The sequence below is a fragment of the Danio rerio genome, chromosome 7 (genome assembly GCF_049306965.1).
Source record: "Danio rerio strain Tuebingen ecotype United States chromosome 7, GRCz12tu, whole genome shotgun sequence".
NCBI lineage: Eukaryota > Metazoa > Chordata > Actinopteri > Cypriniformes > Danionidae > Danio > Danio rerio.
In genome coordinates, this window is record NC_133182.1 from 72228603 (window position 1) to 72240878 (window position 12276).

At 36.0% G+C, this 12276-nt stretch overlaps 1 protein-coding gene across 9 annotated transcripts in view; it reads left to right on the forward strand.

Annotated features, from left to right (window-relative positions):
• The window catches only part of mrvi1 (murine retrovirus integration site 1 homolog), a 128500-nt gene that overhangs the window by 101481 nt on the left and 14743 nt on the right, over positions 1 to 12276 (forward strand). For 5 of the 9 annotated variants that reach the window (XM_073907507.1, XM_073907508.1, XM_073907509.1 and 2 more), the window contains 5 exons: positions 2573 to 2726; positions 2820 to 2869; positions 5961 to 6077; positions 6249 to 6316; positions 11317 to 11433. In XM_073907507.1, coding sequence (XP_073763608.1) covers positions 2573 to 2726; positions 2820 to 2869; positions 5961 to 6077; positions 6249 to 6316; positions 11317 to 11433 — 506 coding nt within the window. Of the gene's footprint in view, positions 1 to 2572; positions 2727 to 2819; positions 2870 to 5960; positions 6078 to 6248; positions 6317 to 11313; positions 11434 to 12276 lie in introns of all 9 variants that reach the window. The other 4 variants (XM_002662998.8, XM_073907506.1, XM_021478031.3 and 1 more) reach the window with 1 other exon arrangement.

Below are 12276 nucleotides of genomic sequence, written 5' to 3' on the forward strand. Positions count from 1 at the left end.
TTGCCAGTTTAGTGGCTAATTCGTACGAATTCGTACGAGTTCAGTCGTACGAAATGGTACGATTTTAAAAAGGAGGCGTGGCACCTAATCCCACCCCTAACCAAAACCGTCTTTGGTTGATGAGCAAATCGTACTAAATTGTACGAATTAGATCGTACGAATTCATACGAATTAGCCACTAAATGAAAAAGTTACAAATTGTCGTGAGATTGTGTTGGTTAGACAGACACCTCCACTAGCCACTTTGTCTGGTTGAAAATCTGCTACAATGTGTAGTTTTCTTAAAAGCAGGGTTCGACAATAAGCATGCCCCAATATTCGTGCAAATGTGATCTTAGAATCGAGAAGCAGCACGACTGACAAATAAATGTGTTCGCGCGAGCAACACAGCAAAAAAGAAGGTAAATACCGAACGAGAGGATGATCACTCGCGTGCATAGGTGATGTGATGTTAAAAAGCGTGGTGCAATCTGAAACTGGTGCAATCTGAAATAGACTAGACAAAGAGCGATGATCATTCATCCACAGACAGTCCTGCTGCTTTCGAGAGCTCAAGATTTTAAAAAAATACACATTTTTTATCTAAGCAGCAGCGGTCACTGCTTTCATTTAAATAATTCTTTTATTATTAAAAGGCCTATATTAAGGCCTATAATATTCTTTAAACAGATTATTAAAAGGCCTATATTAAACATCCTCTCATTATCAGACATTGTATGTTTCACCTGCTTTCTTTGGCTTACATTTATTTTTGTTAATATTATTTAATTATATTTAGTTTACAATAAGTTTGCTTCAATGGGAGATTACTTCCCGTTCATAGATATATACACTAGATATCACATAGGGACCCTGAGCATGCGTCAATAGCGCCGCCACATTGGTACAGTGCTCCCAGGACAAATGTCATTCAACTGCACTAGTCAAAACAGTGTTATTACGTGAAGATGCTGGACTTTAGCGCTGTCTACGGGTGTAGTACAGAGCAAAGAAAGAAAACAAAGCACAAAGGCAGAACATTTCATAGGTAATATTAAGTTTTTTTCTGTTTTTGTATGTTCTGAACTTTTGTGCTAATCAGGTAACGTTATTGATGATAACAGTCACTTACTGCATTCACCATACGCCAAAGCAGCTCCAACTCGCACTAAACACTCTGCTTATGCTAGTTTTGTTGAATAAAATCAGCAAACAATGCAAAAGAAATATCACAACGAGATGCTGCGCTGCCAGAAACTATTATTATTGTCGGCTAACGTTAGTGAAAGAGTCGTTCGGGGGATTCATTCACAAACGAATCGCTCCCTTCGTCAGTATGAGAAGTGAAAGCCGGAGGTGTGTTTCAGGACATGATTAGAGTAAATTTAACAGGGAGGGTGGATAGTACATTTCCATACACACAAACACAAGCTTTTTGTCAGGAATGCCCGTGCGGTCACTGATCCATCAATGTAGAAAAGTGATGTAAAATTATAATTTTCGTAACTAGAAAAAAAATTACATACTAACATCCAGGAAAACTCCCGATCACAGATATATGTGTATATGTGTTTATCTCTGGGTTTGGATGGCCACAGTCCTCCACTGTACCTTGGTCCCGCATTCATTTCAAAGGAGCGCTACCCTGTAGCAAGATGGTGGCGCTATTGACACATTCCCTCCAATAGACAACAATAGGCCAGGCGACATCTAATGTATATATCTATGCTTCCCGTTTATGTGTAGGTAACTGGTGATCTGGGACTTTTAGCCTAGACAGATTACTGTGCATATTTTAGATTTATGACAATAATTATTTTTTAAATGTAATATTTTTTTTTTAAAGAAAAGGTTTGTTGAATTAAATAGTGCACCTATAAAGCTATATTTTCCTTGTTTTGACACATTCAAAATTTGTGGCTAAGAAATATTGATTTGGTGTGGTCAGAGATAAGTTTGGTAAATCCTTAATTTTGAGCCCTGAAAAGTCATGAAATAAATACTGATTGCATTGCGACGCAACCCATTTGCTCACACAAGAAGTTAAATGAATGAGAAATCATGTGGACATAACACATCATCTAAATCAAGTCATTTTAGCATGTCAAAGTCAAATGTATGCAAATAAAATATATTTTCCCAGCAAGAAAAGTGTGGCTAGTGAAAATGGCGAGTGGTTAGTAATGTTGGAAATCTACTAGCCACAGTGGCTGGTAATCAAAAAAGTGAATGTCAAGTTCATGAGGTAATACATTTAACGGCCACTTTATTAGGTAAATCTGTTCAATTATTCGGTATAGACGTTAAAATTGAGTCATCCAATCACATGGTTGTCCTTCAGTACATTCACAGCCGGTTGAAGGCAAGCCTAAAATTATTAGCCTAAAATACTTAGAGACTAATGCTAACGTTGCTTATATGACAGTGCACATGGAAAAGTTGCTGTGTCATGTGACCTGATTAGCGTTACAGGTTTTTTAGTAGAAGGTAATACATACATGTTAATCATTTTCATTTCATTATTTTTGAAATGGAGATGCACTTTACACATTGAGTTCCGCATATGCTGATTTGTATGGTAACGCTTTGACAGGAAAAGAGAATGAACAAGGCCACGGAGGTGATGATGCAGTATGTGGAGAATCTGAAACGGACGTATGAGAAGGATCACGCGGAGCTGATGGAGTTTAAGAAGCTCGCCAACCAAAACTCCAACCGCTGCTATGGGGGCTCAATGGACACTGGAGGTAAAAGAAACATGTTTTCAAGCCATCATCGAGTGCTTCAAAAGATTCCCTCCTCCCTAATGTGTGCATGTTTATGTTCATTTTTTATTTCAGATGAAGGTGTTCCACGCTCATCAAGATCCATGTCTATGCAAATGGGAAAGGTAGGCCAATATCCCAGGAAAAACCTTATATTATAGGTTATGTACACATTTACACTGCACATACATTATGTACTGTTTTTTACAAATTTACTGTAAAAATAAGAAGGCAGCTGTGGTTACCAGAACTTTAGAATTAAAATACGGTAGAAACAATTAAAGAATTTTCAAAATTTTACAGTAAACTACCGTATTTCATTAATTTATAGTATTGCACACCAGTGTTTAAGAGTACTAACACTACCCATCGTATATAAATAGGAAACATACTTTTAACAAAGTTACAGATTTTTACTGTATTATTTTATATTATTTTACCATTAATATTACATTTTTTTACAGTTTATGTAAACTGTTAAAAATATCCATGACATTTATGTGGGTAAAAAAGGTCTCTGTCGTTGCAGGAAATTTAGCAGTAAAAATATGGGATAAACCGTAAACTTTTTAGTATCAATTTACAGTAAACTTGAGGAAACATATTGTTACGGTGAGATTGAGGAAACATACTGTTGACCTGGTTTCAGATTTTTACTCGAGCATTTTTACAATTCTTTATCGCTGAAATTAACGTTACAGTTAAAAAAAAAAGGGCAACAGTAGTTACCAGAACTTTACCATTAAAAATATGGTAAAAACTGTAAACATTTTTCTAAATTTTACAGTAAACTATTTATGTTTCTATACCATGTATTTCAGTAATTTATATAATTACACACCAGTGTTTTAGAGAACACTAACTATTATATATATTAAGGAAACATTCTGTTAACAAAGTTACTCTAACATTTTTTTTTACAGTTTTATACTGTTATTATTACAGTCATTTTTTTACAGTTTATTTACACTTAAAAACCTATCAAATTTATTTATTTTTATTTATGTTTACTAGAATGGTGCCATTAAAAATATGGTAAAAACTGTCAAATAATTTTCTAAATTTCTGTAAACTACCGTATTTATTAATTAACAGTATTACACATTAGTGTTTGAGACTAACACTGCCCATCATATATATTAAGGAAACATACTGTTGACCAGGTTGTGGATTTTTACTGTAGCATTTTAAACAGTTGTTTACCATTACCGTAATTTTTACAGTTGTACAGATGTAAATTTTACAGTGTACAGATGTACACTGTTTTAGAAATGTAGGAATTGAGGAGCCATTGACTTCCATAATGTTTTTCTACTTTGAAAGTCCGTGGCTATTGCTTACCAATGCTCTTAAAATATATTTTTATAATTTTTTTATTTATATTTACTGTTAATATTACAGTAATTTTTTTTTACAGTTTATGTACACTGTTAAAAAAATCATAACATTAACAGGGAAAATTTGGCAGCTGTAGTTGACAGAACTTCACTATTAAATATATGGTAAATTATGGTACAAAAAAATTCTAAATTTTACAGTAAACTATCGTATTTCATTAATTTATAGTATTACACACCACTGTTTTAGAGTACTAACACTACACATCATATATATTAACCTGCTGTTGACCAGGTTGCGAATTTTTACTGTAGCATTTTTACAGTTTTTATCATTAATATTAGTCATTTTATTTAAATATCCATAAAATTTACAGGGGGAAAAGGGCAGCTGTGGTTGCCAGAACTTTACCATTAAAAAAATGGTATGAACCGTAAAATCTTTTTCTCAGTTATACAGTAAACTATCGTATATCATTAATTTATAGTATTACACCCCAGTGTTTTAAAGAACCAACACTAACCATCATATGCACAGTATTAAGGTGACATACTGTTGACCAGGTTGCAGAGTTTTACTTTAACATTTTTACAGTTATTTACTATTGAAATAACATAAAATTTACAGTAAAAATGCCAGCTGTGGTTACCAGAACTTTAGCATTAAAATATAGCAGAAACTGTACAGTGTTTCTATAAATTGTATGGGTAACCACCACATTTGGTAAATTTAGAATATTATACGCATTGTTTAAGAGTACTAAGGTTTAAGAGTACTAAGGTACACAGTTTTACAGTGTTTACTGTTAATATTACAGTCATTTTAAACAGTTTATGTACACTGTTTAAAAAATCCATAAAATTTACTGGGGGAAAAAGGCAGCTGTGGTTGCCAGAACTTTACAATTAAAAATATAAACTGTAAACATTTTTTCTCAATTTTACAGTAAATTACCGTATTTCATTAATTTATAGTATTACACACCAGTGTTTTAAAGTACCAACACTAACCATCATATGCACAGTATTAAGGTGACATACTGTTGACCAGGTTGCAGAGTTTTACTGTAACATTTTTAGTTATTTACCGTTGAAATTCCATAAAATTTACAGTAAAAATGCCAGCTGTGGTTACCAGAACTTTAAAATTAAAAATATAGCAGAAACTGTACAGTGTTTCTATAAATTGTATGGGTAACTACCATATTTGGTAAATTTAGAATATTATACACAGTGTTTAAGAGTACTAAGGAAGGAAAAGAAAGGAAACATAAGTAAGGAAACATACTGTTAACAAAGTTACACATTTTTACAGTGTTTGCTGTTAATATTACAGTCATTTTAAACAGTTTATGTACAGTTTAAAAAAATCCATAAAATTTACTGGAGAAAAAAGGCAGCTGTGGTTGCCAGAACTTTACAAATAAAAATATGAACCGTAAACATTTTTTCTCAATTTTACAGTAAACTACCGTATTTCATTAATTTATAGTATTACACACCAGTGTTTTAAAATACTAACACCACACATCATATACATTTTGAAAGCATACTGTTGACCTGGTTATGATTTTTTACTGTTAAATTTTACAGTTATTTACTGTTGAAATTACATAAAATTTACAATAAAAGAACAGCAGCTGTGGTTACCAGAGCTTTACCATTAAAAACATGGTAAAAATTTTACAATATTTTATTCAAAACTTTATGGAAACCGGAAACTTTATAGTATTACACACCATTGTATATTTATACTATATATATATATATATTCTTTTTACTTTTTTCTCCATGGTGTAAACATTATTCTGATGAATTAAAAAATATATTGTGTTTCAGATTTTGTGTTTTTTTGTTTGTTTGTTTTTTCTTTATTAAGGCTTTGCCAAGACGGAGAGTCAGTGTGGCTGTAGTTCCCAAGTTTAATCTCCTGAACATCCCCGGGCAGACGCCAGCCGCTGGCCCCAACATCACACCCGGTGCTCTTCCTGTGGTGGTGAGTCTCAAACACACTGCCTTGTCAGCAGACACATGTAACTAATGATGCTTTATCTACACGCTTCAAGCATACCATTTTATCATGTTGACCACTGAAGGCCGCCACGACTATTTATCAAAGTGAAAGCTTCAAGATCTTTTACATGATTGTGTTCTGCTGTTGTTTTAGTGTGAGGCGAACACCATTAAAAACGGCAGCTCCTCAGATCCAACACAACAAGATGTGCCTGACAAACCGTAAGTCCCCGCCTGTCTTTGTGCAGCCACATTGTTATTAAACTGGAAACAAAATCTGATTTAATGATATTGAAAAAGATGATATACTGTAGCAATTTTTTCTGACATATATTGTGATATGAAGACCTAAGGGTAATTATACTGTATTCTGAATGAATTTATTTGGAAAGAAAAATAATGTAATTATTGTAAATTAGGGCCAGTGACAATAATTTTTTCAATAATTGAAAATCCGGCAACCACAATAATCAAACCCTTGGGAACTGTGGTCGGAACCAAAGTTCACAGGTCTGTGTTCTCTGAACTCCTCTCAAGCGGTGGACTTCTTCATTCTGATTGCTTGCTGCCGAACCGCGTCATAGCTCATTACCATTAATGCCTAGTTCAGACTGCGTGATGTTTGCCCCGATTTTGGCTCGCCGACAGGTTTTGAGAAATCGCAGACAAATGCCTGAAATCACAGGCAAATCGCTGCTCGTGCACGTTAGTGACAATCACACAGTATGAACTTTCAAAGACGCAATCTGAGGGATTTGCCGATGAGTCGCTGATGCCTGTGAGATATTTGGAATGCTAAATATCTGGAACTGTCGGCGATTCAGATCATGCTGTGTGAATTGAGTTTTGACTGAAAATAACATCAGCGATCGCCTACAGCCAATGAGAGAGCAGCTTTCACTTGTGTGTGCGTGTGTGTATACCTGCTGCAGGCCAGCGGGAGGCTGGGGGAGAAGTTAAAAGCGCTCTTTTTCGGTTTTTTTGGACCCACGAAATGGAGGAAAAACTAGTGGAGGTTTGACAGGACTCAGGAGCAACCGTGTCTGTTTGACGTTTCATACAGAAAGAAATTAGTTTATTATCAACATTAAGGAGAAATGGCTAATTCCCTTTAAACCCAGGTGAGCAAACATGTATATGTTTTACCCCATTAAAGGCTTCTTTCTCATTATGTAGTTAATAACAAAAGATATACTACATGTTTTTGGCTGTGAGACGTAGTTTGGACGAAGTTGTCGGCGATTCTTCTTTTAGTAAAGTCATGCAATGTGAATGTCCCTGTCGCCGATCCATCTTGCAGTGTAAACAAAGCAGCGACAAAACGCTAGCCCAGATAGTCATGCAGTGTGAAAACATCTGTGACACGACTACTTTGAAAATCATGCAGTCTGAACTCGGTATAAGTTGACTTGATTTCAACTCTCCTCGACGCCCACACCGGAGAAGTTGCGCCTCGCTGTTTGTTGCCGCCGGTTCTCATTGAAAATGATTGACTTCCTGCTACTTTGACGTTCTCGCCGCTCTCGGTTTGTGATCACTCCTCAGTTTGAGATCGCTTCCCCACGTTGTTGCTTCGCCCACCCCCCTCCTTAATGGGCCCCCGTCAGTGATCCCTTCAGGGGGGCTCCCGCATTTCGCGCTACGCCACTGATTAGGGTGGCACGGTGGCTCAGGGGTTAGCACTGTCGCCTCAGAGCAAAAAGTTCGCTGGTTCGATTCCCAGCTGGCTCAGTTGTCATTTCTATGTGGAGTTTGCATGTTCTCCGTATTTTGGTGTGGGTTTTCCTGTGGGTGCTCCGGGTTCCCCCACAGTCCAATAAGCAGGGCCCTATTTGGGCCAGGATCCAGCACCTCTGAAATCTGATCCGGCACCTTATTTTACCAAAACAGTTGACGGTTCATTCCGCTGTGGCAACCCCTGATAAATAAGGGCCAAATTAAAATTTATTAATTAATTAACTATGTAAATTAATTCATTCATTAATTTTCTTTTCGGCTTAGTCCCTTTATTAATCTGGGGTCGCCACAGCGGAATGAACCGCCAACTTTTCCAGCACATGTGTGTGTTTGCATTGAAGAGCCACGGAGTACATTATAACAGCTGACAGGTTGGGAACACTGACGCTATATTTCAGCATCTGACAGCAGACACTGAATCAGGAGAGCGTTTTTCTCTCACACTTTAACAGCATCTGACGGTTTTAACACACGTCTTTCTTTCTAAATCAAAGTTTTGTATCACAAAAACACTCCGTAAGCCACTGAAAACAGTATTGACAACCAGTTAGCTGATGACAATTCATAACAGAAGTTCTAAGCAGCCTAGCGGAACGCGCCGGTCCCTGTGGCGCCCTCCATGCAACAAAATAAAAGGTCTATACCAAAAGTTTTTGGACTTGTGGGGGACCCGGAGGCAAATCATTTGAACACGGGGAGAACATGCAAACTCCACACAGAAATGCCAACTGACCCAGCTGAGGCTCAACCAGCGACCTTCTTGCAAAGAGGCGATTGTAGCAGTGGTGTTAACTATATAAAAACATAACACAGACCATGTGAACATGATTTCCGCAGGAGTCCTGTAGGATGTAACGAAAAGATGTGAGTTGTAATGAACTTCAATGATTCCACACTTAATCCCGGCGTCATCAAAATACACCTTTGTTTATTGTGAATATGTGCCTTCTTATGGCAAAATTAAATGCTTTTAAGCAGTGGAATGGTTGCACAGAATTCGAAGGAACCAATGATGCCAATAAAGCAACTTTATTTTTTGCTGTATGAGTGTACAGCGAGTCATGGCTTTTTTAACGGTTATAACTCACACAACCTTCAAGGTTTTTTCAGTGTGCTTAAAATAACCTACAAAAATCTCAACTGCAGTCAGTTTTACATCCCATTTTGTCATTAAATCTAAACACTTGAACAGAAACATTTGACGAAAACCAGTCACCAGGGTCAGAGTGTACTTTAATAGGAAAAGGCAGAGAGCGCGTCACCATACTGTCACATCCAAACACCAGGATTGAACTCAAATGCAGACAATAACACTCTAAGCCAGCATGTGAACACCTTATAATCCAAATCAAATATCACCAAAATTTCACATATTACTTTATAATGCTATATCTACTTTAAAAATTTTGTCAAAAGCATGATCAAATACAGTTCATATTCCTCGAAACATAGGGGGCGCTCTTGCATGATCATCAATGGATAATAAATGTCACCTGGTGGTCATGTTTGGTAGCTTAACAATAAAACAAACAGATGAAAGTAAGATTACATTCTAAATTTAAAATTGAGGTTACACTGGGCACTAGTTTTGGCATCTCTGATTTAAAGGGATAGTTCACCCAAAAATGAAATGAGTTCAAACGGTTAAATAAAGCTAAAGTTATGCGCTGTTATGTTATCCAAAACGTACAACATAGGCTCACTCTTAAAACGCAGCCTATATACATTTCTGGAGATCGCAAATTATGTAGCCAGATGAAAATACGGCTTCATTACGTCTCTAAAAGGAACACTATGACAGCGTTTCCTTTCATGCTACCAGCTGATTACCTCCGTATGGATAGCTTTTCCACTGTTACCAGTTTGTACAGTGGGTCACTTCATACATTGGCGGACTTGGGTGCAGATTGGAGTTAATAAAAAAAAAAAATAATAAGTAAATAACAGTCTAAGAATGTGGTAAAATCTGAAAACATGGTAAAAATCAGGCTGCCACAAGAGCTTCTCTATTTCTGGATGGTTATTGAAAACACTGTTGGTTGGATTTAGGGAATGGTGTGAGCGCTATGGTGTCAATCGATGCTTTTGAAAACACTATTGGTTGGGTCTAGGGAAAGTGGTGGGTCGGTCGGTCGACAGCGGCCTCTGGTGGATTTACGTGAGAGCAGCAGACGCGAATGGCACTCGTGAGAGAATTTTTAGATCTCAAAAAGCATACACAGCGGCCTTTAGTGGATTCACAAAGACGTAGCTCCTTGGACATATTTGGCACTCTCCAGAAATGGAAATAGGGGTACGTAATCAGAATGAGCCTGATTTGAAGACAGGGTTCAATGCTAAAGATATTTTCACTGGCCCGATTGGACATTTTTTTACTTTCAGTTTTTCACTTGCCCTGCCAAAATTTTCACTAGCCCTGCACCAAAAAATTTTTTTGAATAAATGATAGCTATTTCTTAGCCACATATTTTAAATAATGTGTCAAAAATAGTGTATTTTAATCTAGAACTTTAATATTTTTTTAAGAATTAAAATATTTAGCAGTAAAATATAGCAGTATGGAAAATGTGCAGGTATTTCATTGCAAAACAAAAGGTAGCTGACTTAAAAGGGCCGCAAACTATGCAAAACATCACTTCGTTTTTTTTTTTCATGGTGTTTCCACAATGTTAGAAACAGATGTTTTCTTTAAGCCTCATAATTTGATGTGGCCGTCATGTTGTCGTCTTTTCCCTGTACTGGTTTTTACCAGGTTAGGGAAAAAATAATGTGCTCACAACATCCAATCAGAAAAGAGGAACCAAAAATCAATATGGTGTTAATGACATAACAGAAAAGGTAGCATTCAAAGACTGAAAGCACAAATTGCTTCGCGATTCTAAGACTGTATTTGCATGCATCTGACAAATAGTCGCAGGGGAATTAAAATTTAGTGACAAGGCAGCACTGGTCCGATCGGGCCAGTAATCATTCTGTCTTCTGTCCCGAGCATCTCTCACGATAGCCCCGGGCCATCGGGCAGTCCTTATTGTTGAGCCCTGGAAGATGTAGGTGACTTTTTTTCTTCAGTATAAGATTCCTAGATGAATCCACGGTCCTTGGGGATTCATACAATAGCAGTGAATGAAGGTTTGTTTGTTTTTTTTAGATAAAAAATAAACCCATACAAACGAGTTCAGTAGCCATGTTCTCAGTTCTCTTTAAGTTGATCATGTCATATTGATATCAGAAAGTTGGGGCGACAGTTAATGGGTTACAAGACCTCCAGAAGGACATGTTTAAACATTTCAAGTTTCACCATGTGCACCATGTTTCTTTCCCTGGTATTCAAGTCTCTCCATTAGGCCGAAGGTTATTGTTGTTACTACCCATGGATGGTTAATAAACACAGAGAGATGGTTTTGATAGATCACACATATCTGCGTAATGGCAGTTTCTTTTATTGCTCCATCCCTGTCTCTTCTTTCCTATGTGAAACAAAGCAGTGGAAACCCTCTGACGGAACAGGAAAGTGAAGCAACGCCAACCAAAGTTGTGTGCAGTCCAGAGAAGGTTACAGAAGAGATCAAAGCCAAGATTGAAGAAGAAGCGTATAATAAAGGGTAACACCCTTGGCACTACACTCAATCTGTGTGACCCCCCGCTCACAAAACAATAGCAGTTCAGATGATTAGATAGAGATCACACAGTTGCATAATTGCAAAACATTCTCAGCAAGTGGTGGCATTTTTATCACTTGTTTTGCAAACTATATAACCATACTTGAAAAATATTAGGGACCAGTTACCTAATTTTCTGATTAGTTGTTGAAAAATAATGTGATGTATAATGGGGTTGTAAAAAACTCATGGTGCATTTTAAATATGTTTTCATATGCACAAAGTAATATTTTTTTTTTTTAAAAAGGTCAGTAAATGTATTATGTCTGGGGGTAAAAATGACCAATACATGTTTTGTGTATATTTAGTTAGTTTAAATATTTAGTTATTTCATCAACTAAACAAAATTTATGCTATGTTATGCAAAGTTTAACTTAATATTTTGTCATTTTTAATTGATGTAAATTACTAACATAGTAGAATGATTACATGAAGTAATTAGTTATAGTAATTAGTAATTAGATTATAGTATAATGATTACTCAATACTAATTTTTTATTTAGTTATTTTTTAGTTGTTAAAAAATATGGGATTCAAAATGTTTCATATTGTACACAGTAAAAAACAAATGTCAAAAATGAATGTTTTGTAATGGAGTTTTGCCATTTTTTAGTTCTTTCAAAATGCATATTGTTCATTAATTAATCAATCATTCAATCAATAAACAAGACTGTGTTTTTAAGACCACTCTGTAAAAAAATATATTACAAAATGCATTACAACAAATATTTTTCGTACCTCAAGTTCATCAGGTTTCAAATATTTTTCATACAGAGTTTGATGTTA